The 26752-nt window shown below is 49.7% G+C and overlaps 1 protein-coding gene across 2 annotated transcripts in view; it reads left to right on the forward strand.

The window, feature by feature from the left end:
- The window catches only part of DUSP16 (dual specificity phosphatase 16), a 707767-nt gene that overhangs the window by 409054 nt on the left and 271961 nt on the right, over positions 1–26752 (forward strand). For both annotated transcript variants that reach the window (XM_069628708.1, XM_069628709.1), the window contains one exon: positions 7404–7545. In XM_069628708.1, coding sequence (XP_069484809.1) covers positions 7404–7545 — 142 coding nt within the window. The remainder of the gene's footprint in view (positions 1–7403; positions 7546–26752) is intronic.

Below are 26752 nucleotides of genomic sequence, written 5' to 3' on the forward strand. Positions count from 1 at the left end.
GACAGCACTACAGCCATGTTTTACCTTAACAAGCAAGGAGGGACTCGTTCGCCAAATCTGTCCAAGCTTGCCCAGAAAATTTGGATATGGGCACTCAGACGGAACATCTTCCTGTCATCGCAACATGTTCCAGGGGATCTCAATTCTCTAGCGGATGCCCTGAGCAGAGACCCCCCTCCCAGAGGAACACGAATGGTGTCTACACAGAGAAGTCGTAGAAGATATCTTCTCTCAGTGGGGTTTCCCCACTATAGACCTATTTGCCACAAGCGAAAACAGACAGTGCCCAGGATTTGCATCCAGGTTCCCCCAACCAGACTCCCAGGGGAACGCCCTGTGGATGAACTGGTCAGGAATGTTTGCGTACGCTTTTCCACTAACTCCTCATCAGGAAGGTGGTCAACAAGATGAACAGAGAATCGATGACGCTCGTCCTGGTTGCTCCCATGTGGGCGAGACAACCGTGGTTCCCACAGCGGTGTGCGAACCCATCAAACTTCCGGGCTGGTACAACCTACTGTCCCAGCACCAAGGTCAAACAGTGCATCCTCAACCCAACTCTATGAACCTGGCAGCATGGTCCTGAGGTCATAGAGTTCGGACATCTCAATTTACCACAGAGGTGTATGGACATCCTAAAAGAATCTAGGAAGCCAAACACGAGGCACTGCTACTTTGACAAATGGAAGAGATTCGTTATCTGGTGCCAGAATAAACAAATCAACCCAGTTGATTGCACTCCTTCCACTATTGTTACATACATGCTCCACCTGCTGGATGCAGGACTGGTTTTTAACTCACTGTAGGTACACCTGGCAGCTCTGTCGGCATACACCACTTCCCATAACAAGGTGTCGTGGTGGAAAGTACCAGTAGTTAAAGCCTTCATGGAAGGAGTAAAGAGACTTCACCCTATTTCAAACCCACCACCAGGATGGGACCTTAACGTGGTGCTATCTAAACTCATGGGCCCCCCCATTCGAGCCCATGCATAAAAGCAGTCTCAAACACCTGACTGCCTTCTTAGCAATTACATCTATAAGAAGGGTCAGTGAAATTCAGACTGTCAGTGCAAGATCCCTTCTTTACTGTCCATAAAGATAAACTGGTTTTACGCACACACCCTAGGTTCTCACCTAAGTTTATTTCCAAATTCCACGTGAACCAGTCCATCAAGCTTCCGGCTTTCTTCCAAGATCCACAAAGCTCGGCTGAGGTGAAACCACACACCCTAGATGTGCGCAGGGCGGTCCTCTACTATGTAAACAAGACCAGACCGCTAAGGAAAACAGACCAGCTGTTTGTCTCCGTAGCTACAGGCAGAGAGGGGGATCGCGTCTCTAAGGGTGCCATCTCTAAGGGGATTATTAACTGTATCCAGCTGTGTTACTCCCTTTCTGAAAAAACTTTGCCTTTCACGCCGAGAGCCCACTCTACAAGAGGCATTGGGGCCACTCTGGTTTCATTGCAAATGTACCCCTTGACACCATTTGCAAAGTAGCTACTTGGAGCTCTATTCACACTTTTACTCAGCACTACTGCATTAACACCCATTCCAAGACAGATACACAAGTGGGACAAGCGGTTATAAGAGATTTATTTGCTCATGACGCTTCTCACAGCCCACTTCCTTCTTCAGGTACTGCTCGCTAATCTATGCACAGCATGTGATCTAAGCAGATTCCACAAGCCTCAGAAGGGATACATTACTCACCGTAATCGTATTTCTGATGCTTGTATCTGCTTAGATTCACATGCGACCCACCCTTCCTCCCCTCTGAGAGAAGGCGCATGGATGCTTGTAGTCTTACCTTTCTATCTATCTGCTTGGATTATCTGTACTCACGCTATTCCTTATGCTACCTCATGTCAGAAAAAATACAATCTGAGGGTCCTAGACGCGTGCGGGATCATGGGTACAGTGGCCGTCACACTAGGGATAGTATTACTGGCACGCCCTGTGGAGTCGCCCATTTTCGAGTTTCGAAAAACAAACTGTAATACTCCGCAGCTTCCACTAGATGTCGGCCTACGCACAGCATGTGAATCTAAGCAGATACAAGCATCAGAAATACGATTACATTGAGTAATGTGTGTGTATATGTATATATGTATGTGTATATATATTCAAAGTCATAGCTAACTTTGGTGTGAATTTTCATTTGTATGTAAGACTAATACGAGCTGTAAATTGTGTAAATGTACAAAATGCAAACCACAGAACTCATAAACCATACTCATACGCTGATGCTCTTACTACATACTTCTACAACATACCCAACTCGAGACACAGTACTTGCCACAAAAAAACACAAATTAGATATAAAAAGGCTTTTAAAAAAATTAAGGTTAATCTAACAGTTTTCTAAAGAGTGGGAATAACAACGTTTAGGTACAAGCACTCCATACCACTACAAATCTAACCTAAACACTCAAAGTATTAGGCAGTTTCCTGTACATGGATGTGTAAATGTCAGAAATTCACATGTACATATACATTATGTGAGACCCTTAAACCACACTTTCTTATGCTGTGCACTTTTGTTATACACTGTGTAACGAATCACCCAGGTGTATTTTCTCCCTGTGGGGGAAACCCGTCCCATGAGGCTAGGGTGGTGAGGCCGCTACCTGATAGTCCCCCTGGGTGTGGTACTCCGTCGAAGGATCTCATGAGAGGGGACCTCCCATCTGGGGACAAGGGAGAACATCTCGGGAGCTCGTGGTATATACACCCTCCCGTACCTTGCGCACTCCCTCTGTCTATAGACCCCTCAGTTAACACACACACACACACACACACACTTACACTCACACTCACACTCACACACTAAGGGTAGGTCCTTGTACTCTTGCAATATCTGTAAAGTGGAAGGTACTGGGACGAAAAAGATCCTTAAGAGCCCTATGGATTTGCCTGACCCTAGTACTGGGATGATGTGGCTCCTAGGAAGAGTAGGGATTGACTTGACCACTCTCACTGCAGGTGTTGAGGTTGCGCAAGGGTGGAGCTTGCAAAGTAAAAAGGAAATGGAAGACGGACTTGGCATCTTCTCCTTTAGCCCATGGTGAACACGGGAGTTTCAAATTGTGTGCAGGAAAGATGAACCAGGCAGACCAAGGCAAGGAGCTGTGGAGGTCCTGAGGAGGTCACGCAAGAGGCAACCTCCGCTCCAGTCCTGAGGAATCTTGTGGTGGTATGACGAGAGGAAGCGGAGAAGAGAACCGCAGACCGGAGCAGCTGTCAAGAAGGAATGCTAGTGCTGCTGCGACGACGCCCAATCCTGTGAAGGACCGAAGAGCTACCCGACCGCAGTAACAGGTACAGGTGATTGGGAGGCCTGGTAAAGACATGTAAGCAAGAATACTCTGCAGCAGAGGAGTGCTTCCTTTTCCTAGTGGAATCGCGACAACCACTGACTACCAGAGAGAGGAGTCTGGGACCCACAGTGAGACGTGAGGCATTTCCTTCGCATCAGCACTAGGCTGGAGAGCGAATTAAGAGAGCAGAGCATATAAAGGAGGGAACCAGGGGTCTGGTCCCCACACCAAGAAGCAAGGCATCTCCCTTGCATCAGTAGTTGAATGCAGAGTGACCCAGCAGTACTGAATCAGAGAGTGAGGGATGCCGGGGGTCTGGAACCCAAACCAGGAGCTGAGGTTTCATCCCAATGGTCCCACTTGGCAGGAGAATGAACCAGGGTGGCGAAACTGAAAAGCAAGAGAAGCCATGGCAAGACCCAAAATCTGCATACCCCAGGAATACTCTTCCTTGTTGCAGTACTTCATAAAAGAGAAGATACCAAGTGAGCTCAATCAAAGAAGAGAAGTTATGACCTGTTAGTTTGGAACCAAAGTGGTAGAGACCAGGGGAAGGGAGTCATTCCCCCTGGTGATCTGTGCCGACAATTGAAAATATACCAGGAGAAGGGAGTAATTCTGCTGGTGACCGTAACCAGGGGGAGTCATTCCCCCTGGTTGTGTTGAACTGTCAAGATACTTTGAGAAGGGATGCATTCTGGAGTCAAGATACTAGGATAAGGGAGTGATTCTCCTGGTAGTCAAGACCAGGGGATGGGAGTCATTCCCCTTGGTTGTGTGAAACTTTACCTTTTGAGTTGTAACCTGGAAAGGAAGCCATGCCCTTTATCTGACAAGAAATGTTTTGAACTTTGCCTTTTGTGTGTGGTTTGCCCAGGGGAAGGAAGCCATCCGCCTGGCATTGTGAAAGCTCTGAGAACAAGACACCTGGGGAAGGGAGGCATTCTCCAAGAACCCAATAGTGAAGAAAACTATAGGCAGTAAGGAATGATGATGTTTGAACTGGAACTTTACTCTGTGAAATTAAACTGATGACTGCTTTTTAGCATTGCAGCTCAGAACTTTGAGTTGTGCTTTGAAAAGGAATTGAGACCTGGGGAAGGGAATCCTTCCCAGAGTAAAGATTCTGCCTAACAGAACCGTGGACGGCTGTCCAGTAGAAGGATGCACTTAACTTTTTTGTTTAGTATGAGGGACAGAAGTAGGGTTTTTGACATAGGACGATGGGCTATTGATTTGCATGGACATTTTGACAGCACCCTTAATATTTTACGCTGAGACTGGGCAACTCCTCTTGTTGAGGAAAGGTAGGTTTTCTCCTTATTTTCTGGTATAATAAAATGTTATGCCAACAATGCCACGTGTGTCAGTCTCCTCCTTTTGCACCCGTACAACGGTTACCGTATACCGTAATACACTTGTGTGCAAGCTAATCGAAATACTACATACTCTGTAAAAAAAAAAAAAAAAAAGAATTTGCTATAAAAACAAAGTTAAGGTTAATCTTTTAAAAACTAAGTCTACAAACATCGGGCATAACAAGATTAAGGTATTAAAACTTAGTTCACACCACTACATTTACTGTAAATGAAACCATAAAAGTAGTGCACATACTGCATCAAATTGGACCACAGCACTTCTACTCCAAACACCCCAAATACAAGCAAGAACCCAAACAAACCAGGACCCAAATAGACTGCTGAACCGCACATCACAACACAGAGCCCAGCAAAACCAAAGACATTTTCGGAAAAGGCCCTAAAAAGAATCTTAGCCAAGCTAGAATTCCTAACCATCTACACCCCCACGTAACCAAAGACTGGACAAAAGACCACATGTACAAACAACCCATTATTACGAACAACAAAGAAAACCATCCGTCAATTTCATTTAACTCAATGAAGAAACAGAGCACGCAACCACACTATCCGCAAACCGCCTCATCCAAGAGAGAACCGAAAACTTACAAACCCCATCCCAACCAAATCACAAGACAAGGATAGGCAACACCAATCAAGGAAATGGCGCACACACTAAACTGTAGCTTACTGAACGTATGATATATGATATGATGGGTTATTTATAACGCGCTTAATACCCAGAGGTTTCTAAGCGCGGACCCGGGGATCGAACCTGTGTGGTTCCGTGCCGTCTTGTTTCCAAGGCGAGCATGTTGTCACTGAGCGAGCTATCCTCCCGAATCATGACCAAACGCACCACTGAAATGTATGACCACCTAACCAAGGGCAGGACCAACTCGCTCTTCCTCACAAACGTGGCTTTCAGACAATTGCAAAGCAATTGCCCATGAAGCTATAGTAGACGCCTTCAAACTAATGCATTCCAGCAGAGAAAACAGAAGAGGAGGTGGAATTGCAATAGGGCACAAAGACCACATCTCTGCCACACCACTCACCCCAACCGACATACAAGACTGCAGATCTCGGCTAATTAACATCAAGCTCAACAACCAAACCAACATCAAGCTAGACAGACTTCATACTACCTGGAAACGCAATCCTACATGCTACTAACAAAAGTTTGCATTAATGGATTAGTGCCCTTTTCAGAACTAAGGGATATGGTGCCCTTCTCAACAATAAAGGCGTGTCCGTCCCGCTGCTAGCAAGAGAGTCAAAACATATTCAACTCATCAAGCCTTGTAGCCCTTGTCTGGGCTCTGAAGTGGGTCCAATGCCTGGGATTTCTCCTAACTTGCACCCGAGTAATCTGTCCCTTTTATTCCAACAGTCTTGGGACCCTTCCCAAGACTCATCTCGAGCCTCCTGTTCCACCTTGTTTTCTTCACAATGGTTTGGAACTGACTCGCTCTGTGCTCCTGCAAATTTCCCACACCGTCTGGTTTCCTTATCTTAAACATACCTTCTACTTATTCTGTACTCTTTGATTGACCCATTCATATTAGTATGTTCGGGGCATTCGGACTGTTCAACTCCTGCCAATTTGTGCTCTCACACTGTGGGTCAACAACTCTAACATTATAAAAGGCTTGGCAACCATATTTGGGGCTGGGCAAAGTCTAGTCACTCACCAGTTCCACATTGTCTGGCAGGGTTGTCTAGGTGTCCCCCTGTGCTCTGCTGACTGTGTATGTGTGTGTGGGTCTGTGTATGTTCCTTCTAACCACTGATGACTGTCTGCACCCTGCACTAGATTTCTTTCAACTGACTAGGATCCTCACTGGCAGACTTGTTCTTGAATACCTTTTGCTCCCATTGCATAGCTTTTTCTTTTTAAAAGTCTTTTTTTAGCGATTGTACTGTGATCCTCAATCTCTAGAGCCTTTCACATTGGCTAAACTACTGGGTCTCCTCCAACAACTCGGTTGCCCAAGTCCAGAGCATTATATGGTGATCATTACTTTCCTGGTACAACTCTACAGAATCTGAAACCACACCACATGACTTAAATCTGGGCACGTTCCCGAAGATGGTCTCTGAAGCTTCGACCCTGTACTTTCTCCAGGTAGCAGACAGCTCTGATAGGTTGTCCTGGTAGCCCACCTTTCATGAGCTGTACTGACCTCTCCTTGCATTTGACATAGCTATAGATTTGACTTGGTCACAAAGGTCTGATCAGCTCTAACGAGGACAATATTAAAACAATGGTTCTTCTTTCACTTAAAATAGTATTTTAAAGAAAATCCTATTTGCAGGTTGTATCATGCACACACTTTAAATCCAAATAAGTTATTCTACAATGTCCTGCTTAGACCAGTTGCGGTGAAAACCTGTACCATATCTATTCCTTATTTTACTTGCATATAGTAATTTAAAAAGCGATGTTCTCTTGATACAGAACTGGTTACAGAGGCTTATTTTCTCACTGATTCAGCAATATCTTCCATAGACTAGTCTTCTGCCATTAAGTTACTGTGCTTCATGCGAGTGTAATGATAATGGGTGCTTATCTAGTTTTCCGGTGTTGCAGAAATCTTGGTGTCTGCGAGGGTGCCAGTGTAGAAGGTAAACGTGCCATGCAGCATATTGAAATTCGAGGCATTGCTGAAAACTCAGATTGTCTCTTGGATAATGAATTTATTTCTCTTCTCTCTCGCTCAGGTGGAGATTGACTGTGAGCTGCAGCAGGTGGTGGTGTATGACCAGAACTCACCTGATGTCTCATCACTTTCCCCAGAAAGTTTCCTTGCAGTGCTTCTTGGGAAGTTGCAAAGTCGTTTCTGCTTCGTGCATCTTCTGTCAGGTGTGACACCAAAGTAGTCTCTGCCTGTGAGCACTTATTGCTCAGTTGCTAATTCTACTTAACATATGTTTTTTCAGTCTTCAATACTTTGCTCCTACTTTTACATGCAATCAATTGCTCAATTACCCTGTTTTCTCTTGGCTGCCAGTGTCCCCTTGCACCTTTTAGCTGACCCTGCCTGTCCCATTTATGCGTTCCTTGTTTATGCTTGTTAATTTGTTCATTGTCACCCAGAATACCATTCTTATGCATTTCTGTCCTACCATGGTTTTAATTTGGTGAACTTGTTGCATGATTTTTCCTGGACCTTGCTTTTAAGGTCCCATCTTGCAAGCTTGCATATGGCCAACATTGTGTGTTTCTTTGTGCATATATTCCCAAATACTTGAATGCATTAATTTGAAAAGAAATGAGTGGTTTGTGCTGTATTTTTACACTGCTGACAATCTGTACTTAGCTGGAGGCATTCCACCAACCTTTTATAATTTGCGCTACTTTAATGAATGAGCATGTCACTTTCATTGCAGTGCTAGATGTTAGGGTTGCGTGTAATTTCGATTTTTGCAAACTCCTGATAAGTATGGCTCTGCACCTAGGCACTGAGCTAAATGTTACACAACAGCCAAAGGATGAAAATCTTCCTGTGTTAATGTTGTAACACGTTAGGCTGTCAAGCATCAAGGAGTCAGTTCATGGCATGTAGGAATACCTAGGACGAAAGTTCAAACTTTTCTCTAGGTCAGCTCATTGTGTCCTGCTCTAGTCAACTGAAGGAGGAAGGTGTAGCATGTTGTATTTGAAGAGGTGTTTCCTTGGGCAGTTACATGCTATGTAGGAATGTGTCATTGGGTAGTTGGTTTGCTGGCTTCACAAGGATGTGTTAACAGGCAATTGCAGGCTTCCCATTGGGGGTGGCGGAACACATTAACTTAAACATTTACTGATGATGTACACACATTCTTATTTTGGTACTAAAGGGGGATGTTGGAATTGTTTACAGAAGGGTTTGCTAAATCTGCTCGCCCACTCCCATAGTCGAGGATATTTTATGAAGATAGTGTACCATTTGCACGGTACTCTAACCTTATTCTCTCGTATGGAGAGGTTTGAAACTTGTATTTGACTTTTACTGCAAACTTTGGTTGCTGTAAATGCCAGGTAAATTTAACTGTGGGTGGCTGGCCTCTGGGCAGGAGCATTATGTGATGTATTAAGTGTGCTTATGGTTATATGCACCATTTTACAGAAGCACTGGTAATTCTCCGGCATTGGATCTTTCATGGATTCACATGCTGTGAATATTTCCCAGCGTTCGGTTGGGATACCTTGGTAACTTTAACCTAGCGTTTTCCTATGGAAAACTTCGACACCTTAGTGTCCTATCGACGTCTTTTAGGGTGCTTTAGGCTACACCAATAGGACGTCTGGTATAAATAGCCCGCCCCTGCGGCTTGCCTTCAGATTTCAACCGTCTCCAAACTGTTGGGATCACCTCGTGTTTGCTCTCGAGTTACTCTTCGTGTTTTACATGTACTTTCTGTACTTGGGCCATCATGTCATCTGGAGAAGAAGTCGAAGTCAAGGGAGTCCTCCTCGAGGCACTCGTCTTCTAAGGACTGTCATAGGTCGTCTTCTAGCCGAGACTCATCGAAAACACTGTTCCGGCACTTCATCAAAGCGGTCCTCTTCGTTGGAGAAGGCAAGGCCATTGGAGACCTTGGTACCGACGACGAGGGATTCGTCGACGGATGTTCTGCTGCCGACGGTTGTGGTGCTGCCTTCCCTTCCTTTGCTCCCGGTGGACATTCTTCAGCTCCATATTCCGTGTCCTCGGTCTGGAGGATGACCATGAGCCAGTATTCGATCCATCGGCGCTTGGTCTGCAGTCGGCAGGTCCGTCTACGTCAAGTGAGGTTGGGGCTGGGCCGTCCCTCTACCCTTTGGTAAATCTCCACTCTGCTGTCCATGCAGGTATTCAGTATGCTCCAGTCGTCGTTGGGACAATTGGATGCAAGGCTTCCGGCAGCTCCAAGCCCGGTGGTACACAGTGTGCCTGTGGAGGCCCCTCGGCCGAGTCTCCACAGGAATTCACCTCAGGTGTGGCTGCCTTTGCCGTCTCCGGTGGAGTTGGGCCTTCCCAGAGGAAGGGGAGCTGGTAGATTCGGATCCAGAGAGTGGTCCTCGTGACACGCTGTCGACGGTGTCCTTGTTGCCCAGGAGGGCTGATAACTGGGATACTGACCTTGAAGTGGAGCCTCCTAGTAGCCCGGCTCAGCAGTCTGTGCCGGATGATGTTGGGGCCTTTCACGCGATGATGGCGAAGACTTGCCAAGAATTTGGCCTTGCTCCTGAAGAGGAAACGAAAAGGACTGTTTTCTCTTTGATCACATGGGGAAGCGTAGGAAGGTGGTCTTCTCCATTCCCATTTTGGACCATGTGTGGCAGGAAGGTCTGCGCACAATGCGCCATACCTTTTCAGAGCCGGTGGTGAAGTGGCGTCTGGAGAAGAAGTTTAAAGCACCGGAATCTACCCCCAAATGCTTCATGTCGCAACCCACGCCGGAGTCGGTGGTTTCGGCAGCGGCTAGTCGGAGAGCTAGGAGCCAGCATAAGTGCGTTACGCCCCCGGACAGTGAAGCCAGGAAGCAGGATGCTTTCGGGAAAAAAGTACTGACGGTGGGTGCTACGACAGTGAAAGCAGTGAATTCCTTGGCCATTATGGCCCGGTATGACAGAGATGTAGCACCGGTTGGCTCCGCTCTTAGATGACCTCCCAGAACAACGCAAGGAGGCTATGCTGCTGGTTCGGGAGGGGGAGGAAGTCTACAACCACAGCATTAACATTGCAGTGGACCTTGCGGAATCCACGTTCAAACAAATTAATAATGGGGTTGTTCTCCGGAGGCAGGAATGGCCGGGCTACACTGACTTTTGTCCAGAGGGTGAGCAGCTCTTTGGCGAAAAAATCGACGAGACGCTGAAGGGGATGAAAGTTGACTGAGACCCCAAAGTCCCTGGGTACACTGCAGAGTGGCCGTTCTTGTTGCCCCTTTCAAGCATTTCGAGGGGCCTCTGGTAATGCCAGATTTGAAGCTTCCCGCGACAGAGGCTACGGTCGCTCCAGTTACTCTTCCCAAGGCTTCAGACACTCGTGTCAATATGCGTAGAAGAGCAGAGACTATCAGGCAAACCTAAGAAGGGGCCGGCCGCCTCGTCTGCTAAGGATCGTCAATCTAAGTCTCAGCAATGTCTGCCATATGGGCAGTCAACTAGGGGGCAGGGTGTCAAAGCACTTCGTCGAGTGGCATCATATTACTACGGACCGATGGGTGCTGGATATGGTACAACTCAGCCATTCGTTGAAGTTTCGCATCGTCTACTCCCTATTCCGCCTGTGCAGGTGGCGCAGCTGCGTCTCCCAGTCTTGCGGCAGGAGGTGCAGCTCATGTTGGCGAAAGCGGCAATGGAACCAGTCCCGGTGTCGGAACGAGGCCAGGGGGTGTACTCCAGGTATTATGTGATTAAAAAAAATAATAATAATAAAGCCCAAAGGAAAGTGAAGGCCTATTCTGGATCTTCGGCCGTTGAACACAACTCTGCAGCGACTGCAGGTGAAGATACTCACGTTGCAGGATGTGATCCGCTCTGTGCAGCCTGGAGAGTTCAGGCGTCGTTAGATCTCGAGGACGCTTACTTCCACATCCCGATGCGGCCTAAACATCGCAAGTTCCTGCGCTTCATGGTCCGAGAAGATCATTACCAGTTTCGTGTCCTCCCGTTTGGGCTGAAGTCTGCTCCCTGGACTGTCACAAAGTGCCTGGCTCTGGTGGCTGCCTTCCTCCACAGGGAGGGGCATCATGTGTACCTGTACCTAGACGATTTGTTGGTCCGGGGGATGTCACCGGAAAGGACGTTGGAGTCTCTCCGGGCGTCCATGGGCCTGTTACAACGGCTGGGGTTCGCCGTCCACTTTGCAAAATCCTATCTGACGCCATCCAGGGAGTTGTTTTTTCTCTGTGCTCATCTGGTGAAGCTATAGGGCGAAAGAGTGGAGAAGTTGCAGTCCAAGGCGGGCGAGGGGGGGCCCGGGAACTACGGTCTTGGTCCGGTGTTACATGTCGCTTCTTGGCTCTATGGCATCCTGCATTCCGCTCATCCTGAATTGCTGCCTGTTCATGCGACCAGAGCAGGAATTTCTCGCAGACCAGTGGTCGCAGTCTCGGGGGGGTTATAGGCAAAGTGGTCATCTCCTGTGTTCTGGTGGAGGCCCTGCGGTGGTGGACTTGCACAGAAAATCTTGTACGGGGCATGCCCCTGCTGGAGCCAGACTTTCAGTTCATGATGGCGACGGCCGCTTCCCAGGTGGGTTGGGGGGGTGCACCTCGACCATTCGCAAGTCTAGGACCTATAGTCTCGGGAAGAGGCGTCTTTGCACATCAACGTTCTGGAGTTGAGAGCGATGCACTGAGCTCTGAAATCCTTTCTACTGCTCATGTGTTTCCCCACGAGGACCGTCACCTAAAATGTCCACCACTGAAATTTGTTGATGGGTTGCCAAGCAACTGTTGCTCGTCTGCCCCGCTATCTCCTCATTGGCCTAGCGGATCCACATAACCAGACTAGCATCACCGGAAGGCGAAGCCGGTCCTCCTTTTAAGGCCCATGACTTGTCCGTGGCGGGCCGCTGGCATCCGAACCCCAAGCCAGCCGCACAGAAGAAGTACGCACCCGATCCCCCATCTCCGACACCCTATGGTCCCCTTGCCCCAAAACCCCACCCAGAAGCTACACGCTACTTTGCCAGTAGCTCCCTACAAGCGCAGCAACTACTGCTGCCCCTTTTCAAAAACATCCACCAACCGCATTGCGCGCATATCCTCCCTCTAACTACTCTGTCACCAAGAGTACAACTGCCAAGATAATGTCACACCGCAAGCTTATGAATGCTCGGTGACCAGCAAACGAAGAACCAACATCTCACACCAATCGGTCCTAATTTGGGTGCTCCACCTACAATCGCACACGATTGCATAGACCAACAATTGTATTAGTTTGCATACCTCCAACTGTTCACCCACGGTATACATGCATTTGTTTACTCTGGACTGCCGCCCTTACAACCAACCGCCCAGATTGGTTTAACCTGCGAACTGTTGAACATTGCATCTAGCCCACTTTTACGGCAAATGGCGGAAAAGGATTGTTGCACATTTTTTTGCATGTATACTTTATTGATTATATGCTCTGTGATTGCTCCCTATTAGCTATGCCGACTACTCTGGTAATTGACTTCTGCTACTGAATTTTTGAACATCGTATGTAGCCCACTCTATGGCAAAATGCCTGTGATGCCTGCCGCCCACTTTGCTTTTGTACTTGATTGATATTGTGTGCTAGACCTCTGCCATCAATTTCTGAACATGGCTTCTAGCCCATTTTTCTGCAAAATACCTGAAAAATGCTTATTGACCATTCTACACTGTGCAAGACTGTTACTATTTCAACTCCTGTCAGTACCATACCAATGTACAAAACTGTATTACAGGTCTAATGAGCACTAGCCAACTGTAATTGACTTAATTGCTCCTGCATCATTTCAGTAGCACCCCTCTTAACATGTCGCCCTCATTGCCACGCTCCCACGACATACCACCTACAACCTTCCTACCTACATTTCTCATAGACTTACCTAACCTAAACACGATGTCTGCAATTCTAACTCACGTACCCAGCCACACCACCACCATGCCCAAACCAGTCCTGGACACACAAGCCCTCGCACATCCCATGAGAAATCTAAGGCTAGGCTGCACACATCTCGGCCACTCCTAAAAAAAACAAGAAAGCAACCTCACTACTCGCCCTCTCCTGCCTCCACCCTCATACCAAAAACCATCCGCGATACTGCCAATGATGACAATGGCCCCACTAAAACTAAATTGGGGAACAACCCCACTACCCAAATACAATGTGCACTCATCAACGCACAATCCTTACCAGCTCATGCCATAGAGATTCATGACTTCAACAGGGAACTGGACCTAGACATCATAGCCATTACAGAGACTTGGTTACATGAAGCCTCTGGTCCAACCATCTGCCAGACCTTACCACCAGACTACGCTATCTTTCGCCAAGATAGAACATCTAGTAAAGGAGGAAGTGTCGCCCTAATCCTCAAGGAAACTCAACTCTAGGCAAATAAAAACTGCTAAGGCTGACAACTTTGGCACACTATCAGTAAAAAATAGCTCTCACCAAATGGCACCATAACACCACAAATGGTCTGCCGACCTCCAGGTCCCCATCTCGATTTCCAATCCAACATCGCACAATATCCTAGGTGTCCACCGCAAAACCAACACAAGAGCCATTCTACTAGGAGACCTTAATCTCGGCTTCAACGCCCCTAAAGACAAGAAAGGCAAAGCTACTGCCAAAGCACTCGTAGTTCTAGGCTTCATCCAACTAGTCAACAGTCCCACCCACACCAAAGGTTGCATATTAGACTGGATAGAGGATCACAATTGTGCTGCTGACATCAGCTCAAATACCCCACGCCCCTGGACTGACCACCATCTACTTCACTTCTTCATTCCATCAAAAATAGGAGGTAATCTGAGCCCACCTGCAACTATGGAAAGGTAAAAAAAACTACTCACCAGGGACCGAATTCTCACTCCTTGAAACCTTAGTCTTGGCTCATCCCACATCAAACACCACAGAACTAGTAGAGCTCTACAGTGCCACTCTTAAAGAGGTAGTAGACTCTGTAGCCCCACTGGAAAAGAAAAGAGCCAAGCATACACTTCATGCTAACTCATGGTTCACACAAGAAATCTTAGACACACGAACCGCCAAACTGGCATCACTGACCACATGGCAATCAAGTCCTTACTCGTCTACACGAGATTCCTAACTTGCAGCTGCAAAACAATATAAAAAAATATCGCCACAGCCAAAGCTGCCGCCTACAACACCAGAATTGAAAAAGCTAACTCTCAATCCAAAGAGCTATTCACCATTTATAGTGAGCTAACTATCCCCCCACCTCCACACCTACTGAGAAAAACAAAACATGGTGCAACAACATTCAACATGCCATGTTAGATGTTAATGGGCTCTCAGGAATCAGAAGTCCCAATTCTCAGGCAAAATGTCAGACCACCTAAAATGTTCAGAGCAGAGTCTCTCGGGACCTTCTGTGGTGGGCTTGCAAAGACAAAATTCTCTACGAGAATCTTTTTGGCAGCCATGGCCAGAGATTGCTGTAGCGATGGACGCCTCACTCGCTCCCTGGGTGGGGAGCTGTTGCCAGCGACCTGACAATCGGCGGTCGTTGGTCTCCATCAGAGTTCAAACTACACATCAACCTTTTGGAGCTGTACAGAGATAGAATGTCCTGATAATCACGGACAACACAGTGGCCATTTACTACCTCCACAAGAGAGGAGGCGTAGGGTCACTACAGAGAAGCAATGCAGCTCTGGTTTTGGGCAATTCAAGATGGAATCTCTCGATCAGCAGTTCCCCTTGCTGGAGAGGAGAACACAGCGGCGGATGCTCTGAGCAGGCAGAGCAGTCTCCAAGTGGGAACTAGCTTGGGAAGTCCTTTGAGAGATCTTCACCCTTTGCGGAACCCCTCAAGTGGATTTGTTTGCGAGCAGTCTCAACCGGAGGTGCGAACTGTTCTGCTCCAGGGAATTTCCCCCAAGGGGAGCTCTAAAGGACGTATTCATGGTGGACTGGGAATTTCCTCCAGTCCCTGTCATTCCTCATGTGATCAGTAGGTTGAGCAAGTTCGGGAAATCCCGGATTGGGCCAGGAGGAAGTGGTACTTGGACCTTCTGGAAATGTCCATCTGCCCTCCAATGCGTCTTCCACAAAGAGAGGACCTTCTCTCTCACGAGAGGAGGGTCGGGATTCTCCATCTAGAGGTCAAGACTCTCAACCTTCACACATGGTTTCTGAGAGGTTGAGATAAAAGGATTGGGACCTCCCGGATGACGTAATGGAGATTTTGCTTTCGGCCAGAAGGCCAGCAACAAAATCTTTGTGCTGCTGTCATTGGAGCAAGTTTAGCAGCTGGTGCAGGGATAAGAGTGTGGATCCCTTTCTTTGACACACCTATGGTGCTTTCTCTTTTGTTAGATTTGGTGAATCTGGCGCTTCAGATTGGAACAAAGGTTACCTGGTGGCGCTATCTATTTTCATGCATTCTTCAGAGGAGGATTCATATTTTTAAAATCCCTCCGATTGTTCAATTCCTTAAGGGTCTTAGAATGCATTTTCACCAGTTCCAGTCAAAGTGCCTGTATGGGATCTTAACCTGGTGTTAAACTTTCTAACATGCATTCGCTTTGAGTTTATACACTCATGCCCATAAAGACTGTTATCCTTGAAAACTGTTTTGCTAATTGCAATAACGTCAGCCTGCAGGGTAAGCGAGTTGCAGGCACTTACTGTAAACACCCCCACAACTGGTTTTCTATAAAGATAAGGTTGTTCTCAGGGTGAAACCTTCTTTTCTGTCTAAAGTAGTCTGACTTCCATTTGTCGCAAAAGATCATTTTGGCATCTTTCTATCCACCTCCTCATCTTGGAAAGGAGGAGGAAAGATTACATAGACTGGACCCAAAAAGGTCTCTATTTGCATATGTCAAGAGTGGCTTATATGTCAAGAATGGCGAAATTTTGTCAAAATGACCAATTATTCACTGGCTATATAGGCCCTAAATTGGGTTTAGCGGATACAAAACAGACCCTATCCAGATCGATCATCCTGGCTATTGTGGCATGTTACGGGTTAGCGGGCAAAGAGCCGCCGGAAGACTCGAGAGCACATTCCACAAGGGGCATGGCAACCTCTGCTGCTCTTTAGAGAGGTGTCCCAATCAAAGACATTTGTTCAGAGGCCACTTGGTCATCTATTCTCACTTTTGGGAAACATTACTGCTTGAATTCATCTTCAAGTCAGGAAGGACAATTTGCAAAATAGGTCCTTCATTCAGTCCATGACAACAATTGAATCAAATTCGTACTCCCACCACCAAATTATTACTCCTTTTGGAGTCTATCATAAGATGAGGAATACGTGGGAGGACACAATCCATTCGAAGAACAAGTTACTTAGCACTGGTAATGTTCTTTCAATTGGATGTTCCGCCACACGTATTCCTCATCGCCCCTCCCAGCCTACCCTGCCGTAGAATTTACTTGTTCTTACACTTTCCGCTTTCTTGGAGCCTACGGTCGATGGTATGCCTGGTAATTCCTCTTCAGGAGGGGAAAAAATAGAACTGAAGCCAACGGGCGCTGCATGCGCTACTTATACTGATGACGTCGACATTCGAAAGGAAGCCCTCGAGGGACATCGACGAGACGGCACACAGGGCCCCCTGTCGGAAAAAAATTCCGAAGCAGCTGAAGCTGGAGGAAGGATTATCATAAAATGAGGAATGTGTGGAAGGAGCATCCAATGGAAAGAACGTCACCAGGAGTAAGTAACTTGTTCTTTTCTTAAGTAACAGCCCCCAATATTTTGATGACTTGCTCCTGCATTGGATTTTTGATAAATTTGCATATTACTTTAACAGACAATACAATAGCATATCAAACATATTTAGTATTTTTCTTCCCTTCTGAAAGATGAAGTAGACTATTCCCTTCACTTTTGGAAGCCATTTTCAGATTCTGTACAGCAGTGTGCGCACAGTGGGCCTTGTGCAAGCCTCTGGGATTTCAGGGTTAGTATTATCTAGAACAATGGCTTTCTCGTTTTAGTTTTGGATATTAGGTTGTGCTTGCACTACCTGTTAGCTGAAACTATGGCATTAGAGTACAGATGGTGAGAAATGGTGTATGAGGAATGACACCTTGTGCGAACACCAATCCTGCATACAAAGAGCTAATGCACCTCTGGTAGAACGTTTTATACCCCTCCAGCCAGTCGGCATTAAATGCAAACTGGAGTGGAATATATATCTATATATATATGAATATATATCTATATATATATATTTCTGAGGCTTGTGGAATCTGCTTAGATCACATGCTGTGCATAGGCCGACATCTAGTGGAAGCTGCGGAGTATTACAGTTTGTTTTTCGAAAGTCGAAAATGGGCGTCGACACAGGCGTGCCAGTAATACTATCCCTAGTGTGACGTCCACTGTACCCAAGATCCCTCACGCGTGTAGGATCCTCAGATTGTTTTTTTCCGCCATACTGGTCGGAAGCATCTTGCGGAGTTCCCTGGCCTTAGCCATACTTTTGCTGTTATTATAATTATCATTCTTATTCATTCCCTTCCCCACCCCAACGTCGACCCTCAACCTCGACGACGGCTGGAGAAGTCCTCAACCGTCGACTGCTGCACGACGGATCTGGGCCTCTGAAGGCCGCTGGCCTCGGCCCGGGCCTAGTAGGCCGCTGGCCTCGGCCCTTACAAGTAGGGAGAGTGGGGGGTGGTACATACTCTTCACTCTTGATATATAGTTACATTTTATATATTCCTACACTTAGCAGCCCGCTGCCTTAAGGTGCGTATGGAGGGTACCCCTTTTCAATTCTGCCCCAAGTGCAATCGCAAATACCCTTGGGTCGACAGGCACGCCACGTGCAATCTCTGCTTGCCGAGGGATCACCCCGAAGCGAACTGCAGAGCGTGTAGTAGGTTTAAACCTAAGACACTTAAGGACCGTTCGACAAAGCGTTGGGCCCACCACGCCAGGCAGGAGGCCATGGCAGCGGAGGGCGCCTTCAGCGATGGCAGCGACGCCGTACTTTCGGACGGCGAGGGCATTATGGCGTCGAAAGACAGCCGGCGAGCGCAGGTCCCCGACCTCGGAAGGTCGTCCGGCAGGGCGGCTATGGGGAAGACCCCCGGCGACGCAAGCGCTACACACCTAACACACACTAAACACACTAAGACCAACCGGACCTCGACGACGTCGACTTCCCGGAAAGAGGCACAAAAAGAACGGTCCGACTCGGTGTCCTCTGGGCGCTCTCGATCGAGATCACCTCACGACGCAAGGCAATCATCCACTCTTGCCAAGAGTGCCTCGCTACACACATTAACGGAAGTTCAATCGTCGGGAGACGAAGACGACTTCCACCCCCAGGCCGCGCTCCAAGATACCGAGACCGCGGTTAACACCAGTGAGGCCCCACGCCCGAAGCACACAGATACCTCTCCAGACCCTCGGCGCCAGGCGTCGAAAATCTCTGGGGCCTCCAAGGGACAGGGATAACATTTTTCCACGCACGGGGAGGGGGGGAAACAGCGGAAAGCACAGCCTCCCACCCCTGTAAAGCCATCCTCTCACCCTAGGCAGACAAGTAAACACAAGTCTACCCTTGAAAAGTCCCATAAATCATCTCCTGCTAAAGTAATACCCTGTTCCAGGGAATGGTCCAGTGAAGACATAGACAGGGTTATGTCTAGGATGTCTTCCTTGGCTGATTTTTATGATAAGAACCCAGAACACTTTCTTTCATATAACCCTCAGGGGGCCACACCCTCAGGCTCCTCCGATCCTATCCCGCTAAGTAAAAAGCCCCGGGTCGAAACACCTGAACCCTTCGAGGTTCAGCCTTACTCCACTCCATATTCTACTCCACTCCCCAGTTACCGGGGACAAGTTTTCCCTGAAGAGGACCAGGAGTTTGAAATTATGGAAGAACAAACCGGGACAGATTACTATGCAGAGGATGAGGACCTGGAGGAGGGAGAAGATGAGCAGGAAATTTACAGAGTAGATTCCCCAGTACAAAGCGAAGCCCCAGTTACTGACTCTCCAGTTGATAACCAGCCCCTCCTCAACGAGGTTCTCGCTCGAGCAGCGGAACACTTCCACATCGACACCCACGGTGTACAGGAGGAAAGGGACTTCGCGGAGGAGTTTGTAGGAGAGAGAAGACCGGTCGCTCAGACCATCCCTATCCTCAAATCCATCCAACGAAGAATAGATCCTTCCCTGGTGAATCCTAACCTCACCAGAGCTGTCAACCCCAGAATTGAAAAGATTTTCCGGGCAGCCCAGTCTGACCCTCTGTATATAAGGGGACATCTTAAACCAGATTCCCTAGTGGTGACCAACACTAGAAAAAGGGCTGGCACGCCCTTATCTTCATCAGAAGCTCCTCCCGATAAGGAGAGCAAAAAACTTTACGGGTTTGGCAGAAAGGTAGCCTCAACGTCCGCCTACCAAGCAAGGATTGCGAATTCCACCACCCTGTTGGCTAGTTACAATTGCCATCAATGGGAAGAAGTCGCGGCGCTCATTGCCTCTGCTCCAGAACCGTTAAAGGGCCAGCTGGCTCGGATCTCAGCAGAGGGGAGAGCTGTGTCTGGTTGCATTTTAAAAGCAACTTTCGACGCCGCTGACAACGCAGGGAGATTGATAGCAGAAGGTACTGTTATCAAGAGACATGCGTGGTTACGGCAGTCGGGATTCAAGACAGAAACCCAGGCTTCTTTAATAGACAAGCCAGTGGAACCCGACCTATTGTTTGGGAAAGCGGTCGAAGACGCACTTAAAAATGCCAAAGATGAATATGAGACTCTCAAATCCCTTGGCCAGCTTACCAACAAACCCCCTAACCAGAGGGGGAACAATAATTTTCGTCGCCCACGCGGCCAAAATTCACAAAGAGGCAACTATGCCCAGGGACAAGGTACACAATGGAATAACAACCAGCAGTCTACCCAGAGTTACGGCAGGGGTAACAAGAGAGGTCGTGGAAGAGGCAGAGGTAGCCCCAACAAGGGAGGTGGCGCGCCTCCACCAAAACAGTGACGCTCAGTTCAGGGTCCCTTGCCACGCAACCCCAGTAGGGGGACGCATTTCCACCTTCACCCAGGCTTGGGAAGGGATCACCTCAGACAGATGGGTGCTGTCAACAGTATCCGCAGGATATTGTATAGAACTACTGCAGCGTCCCCGGAATCATCCTCCACGACAAAGAGTGCACTCCCTAGAGCATCAAAAGATCCTTCTCGAGGAGATCGCCATTCTGCTAGAAAAGGACGCGATAGAACTCGTCCCAGGACACCAGGTAAACAAGGGTATCTATTCAACTTACTTCCTTGTGCCAAAGAAAGATTTGACAATGCGCCCAGTATTGGACTTACGGCCTGCCAACAAGTATGTCAAGCCCCAAAAATTCCGTATGACCACGCTACAAGAGGTAATCCCCCTCCTAAAAAAGGGGGATTACATGGCAACCTTGGATATGAAAGATGCTTATTTTCATATTTCCATGCTCCCAGCGCACAGAAAGTACTTGCGCTTCAAGGTGGACAGTCGCCACTACCAATTCAAGGTACTGCCCTTCGGGATAGCTTCAGCACCAAGGGTATTCACCAAGGTACTGGCGGTGGCGGCTGCACACCTACGCAGGGAAGCAATCCCGGTGTACCCTTATCTGGACGACTGGCTCATAACGGGGGAAACCCCAGGAATTTGCAGGTCAAACATTCAAAGGACTATCGACCTCCTCCACGAATTAGGCTTCTCCATCAACGAGAAAAAGTCAAGTCTGGTGCCAAGCACCTCAAAACAGTTTCTAGGAGCTATCCTAGATACTCAGAAAGGATTGACCTTCCCTTCGGAAGAGAGAATTCGGAATATACTTCTGCAAATTCCGCATTATCAGTCAGGTCAACAGATAACAGTACGCAAAGCTATGCGGTTACTGGGCATGATGGCGTCATGCATTTACCTGGTCCCCCACGCGCGTCTGCGCATGCGTCCCATGCAGGAATGGTTGGCGAAACAGTGGTCTCAGGCAAGTGGTCATTGGGACGATCTAGTGGTCGTTTCGCCAACACTCGTACAGAGCCTACACTGGTGGACAAGAGAGAATCTCGCAAGGGGGAAACCCTTTTACGATCCCGAAGTACAAGCCGTGGTGACTACAGATGCATGCCTGACTGGGTGGGGAGCTCACCATCTCCACCACACAGCTCAGGGTCTCTGGTCTCACTCAGTAGCCAAGAACCACATCAATATGCTAGAGCTTCTGGCAGTATTCCGAGCGCTAAGGGCGTTCGAGCCCCATCTACTGAACTTGTCGGTGCAGATCAGGACGGACAGCACGACAGCCATGTTCTATCTGAACAAGCAAGGGGGGACTCGTTCGCCAAATCTGTCCAAGCTTGCCCAGAAAATATGGATATTGGCACTCAGACGGAACATCTTCCTGTCATCGCAACATGTTCCAGGGGAGCTCAATTCCCTAGCGGATGCTCTAAGCAGAGACTCCCTCCCAGAAGAACACGAATGGGTCCTTCACAGAGACGTAGTAGAAGATCTCTTCTCTCAGTGGGGTTTCCCCACTATAGACCTATTCGCCACAAGCGAAAACAAACAATGCCCAGGATTTGCATCCAGGTTCCCCCAGCCGGACTCCCAAGGGAATGCCCTGTGGATGAACTGGTCAGGGATGTTTGCGTACGCTTTTCCACCAACTCCTCATCAGGAAGGTGGTGTACAAGATGAACAAGGAATCGATGACGCTCATCCTAGTTGCTCCCATGTGGGCGAGACAACCATGGTTTCCACACCTACGCAGGATGGCGGTGTGCGAACCCATCAGACTCCCAGCCTGGTACAACCTACTGTCCCAGCAACAGGGTCAAACAGTGCATCAGGAACCCAACTCTATGAACCTAGCAGCATGGCTCCTGAGGTCATAGAGTTTGGACATCTCAAATTACCTCAGAGGTGTATGGACATTCTAAAGGAGTCCAGGAAACCAAATACAAGGCACTGTTACTTTGATAAGTGGAAAAGATTCGTTATCTGGTGCCAGAATAAACAAATCAACCCGGTTGATTGCACTCCTTCCAACGTTGTGACATACATGCTCCACCTGCTGGATGCAGGGTTGGTTTTTAACTCGCTGAGAGTACACCTGGCAGCCCTCTCGGCTTACACCACATCCCATAACAAGGTCTCGTGGTGGAAAGTACCAGTGGTTAAAGCCTTCATGGAAGGAGTAAAGAGACTTCACCCTCCTATTTCGAACCCACCGCCAGGATGGGACCTCAACGTGGTGCTAGCTAAGCTCATGGGACCCCCATTCGAACCCATGCATAAAAGTAGTCTCAAACACCTGACTTATAAAACGGCCTTCTTAGTAGCCATTACCTCCATAAGAAGGGTCAGTGAAATTCAGGCTCTGTCAGTGCAAAATCCTTTCTTTACTATCCACAAGGACAAACTGGTTTTACGCACACACCCTAGGTTCTCACCTAAATTCATATCCAAGTTCCATGTAAACCAGTCCATCGAGCTTCCGACTTTCTTCCAGAACCCGCAAAGCTCGGCTGAGGTGAAACTACACACCCTAGATGTGCGTAGGGCGGTCCTATACTATGTAAATAAGACCAGACCGCTAAGAAAAACAGATCAACTGTTTGTCTCCGTAGCTACAGGCAGAGAGGGGGATCGCGTCTCTAAAGGCGCTATCTCGAAGTGGATTATCAACTGTATACAGCTGTGTTACTCTCTTTCTAAAAAGACTCTGCCTTTTACGCCAAGGGCCCACTCTACTAGAGGCATCGGTGCCACTCTGGCTTTCATTGCAAATGTTCCCCTCGACACCATTTGCAAAGCGGCTACTTGGAGCTCTATTCACACTTTTACTCAGCATTACTGCATTGACACTCATTCCAAGACAGATACACAAGTGGGACAAGCGGTTCTAAGACACCTGTTTGCTCATGACCCTTCTCACATCCCACCTCCTTCTCCAGCATGGGGTCTGGCATGGATTCACATGCTCATGAATATTCCCCGTCGTCAGGCTGGGAATCCTCGGTAAAGAAAAAACCAGTATCAGTTTCGTTTCTGATCTGTCTTTCGTAGTAATAACCAATCACTGGTCTCTGCGTCATACTGACCACAGCCAATGACTGCCCTCTACCTAAGCACCGCCTCTGGCAGCCATCTTCAGATTTTTACCGCACGTTCATGTGTTGGGATCCTCGTGCTATTGCTCTCGAGCGTTAGTGCTATTTTTTCGCGCTTTTTCACAAAAACTTCGATTCTTTCGGTCAAAAGAGCCTCAAGCTCCACCGATCCTACATCCGATCAACGGGGACCCGTGTCGGATTCATCTGTGCCCCTCAAGGGTGAAGATTTCGTCGAGCTACACTTCGGAGGACTCCAGAAGCTTCTCAGGCCCGGTCTCGGAGATGGCCCAGGAGAAGGGAAGCTCGACGCCCGGAAAGCTGTTCAGGGCCTGCCCTGGATGCCAGCTGCAGAACGTCTTCAAGGAGGACGAACACTCTTTCTGCCTTTACTGCCTTCATGGGGACAAGACGCACGTGGAGAAGGACTGTGCGTTTTGCGGCAACATGTCGGAACGGACCATGAAGGACCGCCATCAACGTCTCGCCAGCTGGCTGGAGGGTAAGAGCCCGTCTGGCGAGAAGAAGAAGAAATCTGAGCGGTCTTCTAAGACCTTTGAGGGCGCCCCGGCGACGGGGGCCCAACATAAGGCCAAGCACCGCGAGTCCGCTGGCACCGGGAGCGCCGAACGGTCGGGCTCTACGGGCGCCAGGCAGGGCGCACCCTCCCCGGCACCATCAACCACGAGCCAACGCTCTGGGTCGGGTAAGAGGAAGGCCGAGCACCCGGCGAAGCTCCTGGAGAGACCCCGGTCGAGCTCTAAGGCAGAGGAGGAGCGTGGCAGTGCCCCCTCCCTCAAGGATAAGGCGGTGAGCGCACCTAAGGTGGTGAAGGCCTTGATCCATTCGACCAAGCCCTCTATCGAAACGGTCGCGGCGGCCCTGGCCCAGCCTGTGGAGGCTGCACCAGTGGTGGCGGCCTCGGGGCCCAGAATCTCCCTGCCTCCTCGGAGGGAGTCTTCTTTCGTGCCCATCGATAGGACCCCCGTGAAACCCTCCGTGGGGAAGAAGGGGGGGCAGGGCGTCGTCGTAGATTCGGCCTCAACCTCAGAAGAGGAACTGATCGAGGTCTTAAGCCACGGCCTAGGCGTGGAACAAGACCAGCCCGTCGGAATGGGCCCCGACGCAGGTGACGACGACGACATCGTCGAGGATACCGACGGGGCCCCTGCTCGCCCGTCGGATTCCCCTCTGCCAGCGCCGCAAGACAACTCAGCGACCATTTTGTTGGCTATACAGTCCTTATGCTCCGAGATAAGGACGAGACTACCGTTACCGACGGAGGAACCTCTCCCGTCGGGGGATCCAGAACCGGGACCTTCTGGTGTTCCCCCTACCAAGAAAAGAAGGATTCATCCACCGCCTCCTTTTCAACCGTCGCGCCCCGTCCAGCCCTCCTCCCCGTCCACCCGAGGGGATGATACGGGGACTGACACGGCAGCGACGGGTACGGACGACGAGGCATACGACGAGGATTTTCCGTCGTCGCCTCCCACCAGGGCTTCTCCGCCCGACGAGATTGGATCGTTCCACTCAATGATCGCCAGGGCATCCGAGCTTTTCCAACTCTGCCCTGAGGAGAAGAAAAAGGAAGGCTTCCTTTACCAACGGCGCGAGACCAAGAGGAAGACGGTCCTCGCAGTGCCTCTGTTGGACGACATTTGGGATGAGGGCCTTTCCCTCCTCAAGAACCCTTCCACGACGCCAGCGAAAAGAGACCGGTACGAGAAAAAGTACCGGGTCCCGGACTCGGCCCCCCTATGCCTCCGGGCGCAGCCTACCCCGGACTCCGTCGTCTCCGCGGCAGCCAGGAAGAAAGCGGGGGGGGGTGCGGCCTCCACGTCGACTTCCCCGCCGGACGGCGAGGGAAAGAAATTGGATGCCATGGGACGCAGAGTCATCTCGTCGGCGGCGACGACGATTAAAGCGGCCAACGCCTTGGCTATCGTGGCCCGCTACGACAGGGAACTCTGGTACAAGATAGCTCCCCTGCTGGATTTTCTGCCGGACGACAAGAGGGCGGAGGCCCTTGAGATCCTGCAGGAAGGTGAGGTGGCCTCGGACCACGCCATCACCGTGGCGACGGACATCGCCGACACTGGGTTCCGCCAGATGGGCAACGGCGTTTGCCTTCGACGTCGCGGATGGCTCAAGGCTACGGACTTTCGGCAGGACGTCCAGACCAGGGTCTTGGACATGCCCTTCGACGGGAACAACCTGTTTGGGAAGACAGTGGACGATTCCCTTCAGGCCATCAAGGCGGATACTGAGACGGCCCGGGCCCTTGGAGTACTGCAGCAACGGCGGACGCCCTTTCGGAGCGGCGGAGGCAAGGGCGCCTCCAAAGGTTCCGGCGGCGGTTTCGCTTCCTACCGTCAAGCGGCCCGCTCGTCGTCGCAAGAGGCCTACAGAGGACGAGGCAAGTCTGGCGGACCCCGCCGTCGTCGCCAAGGAGGCCAAGGCGGCAAGGCCGCGTCCAAGCAGGATTGAACCGGCCGTGGGGTCGGGCCCCCACCGAAGCACCCCGGTGGGAGGCCGGCTGGCGGGCTTCGTCAGCGTGTGGGAGTCCATCTCCACCGACCGTTGGGTGCTGGACGCCCTGGCCCGGGGCCACGCGCTCGAGTTTCAAAGAAGGTGCCCGCGCGTCCCCCCCCGTGGCCAGGAAAGAACTTCACGTCCCTCAACTTCTCCTGGAGGTAAAGGCGATGCTCAGAAAGGGCGCCATCGAACTCGTCCCAAAGAGGCTTCGGGGCTCCGGAGTCTACTCGCGTTACTTCCTCGTGAAGAAGAAGACGGGAGGATGGCGCCCCATCCTGGACCTGCGACGCCTGAACAAGTTCATCAAGGCGCAGAAGTTCCGGATGGTCACCCTCCAGCACGTCCTGGGTCAGCTGGAGGAAGGAGACTTACTATCGTCGTTGGATTTGGAGGATGCCTACTTCCACATTCCCATCCTAAAGGGGCACCGAAAATTCCTCAGATTCGTGGTCCAAGGGCGTCATTACCAGTTCAAAGCCCTTCCCTTCGGACTGCGGTCGGCACCCAGGGTTTTCACCAAGTGCCTCGCACCGGTGGCGGCGCAGCTGCGCCGCGAGGGGATTCACGTCTACCCCTACCTGGACGACTGGCTCATCCGCGCCAAGACGAGGGAGCTCGCCGTGGTCCACACGGCAAGGACCGTCCAACTCCTCACGGACCTGGGATTCTCCGTGAACTACGCCAAATCCCACCTGGTACCCGCGCAAGTCGCACTGTTTCTGGGAGCGAGGCTCGACACAGTGTCCCT

This window comes from Ambystoma mexicanum, chromosome 12 (assembly GCF_040938575.1).
Source record: "Ambystoma mexicanum isolate Mex_15411 chromosome 12, UKY_AmexF1_1, whole genome shotgun sequence".
In the NCBI taxonomy this organism is placed as follows: Eukaryota; Metazoa; Chordata; class Amphibia; order Caudata; family Ambystomatidae; genus Ambystoma; species Ambystoma mexicanum.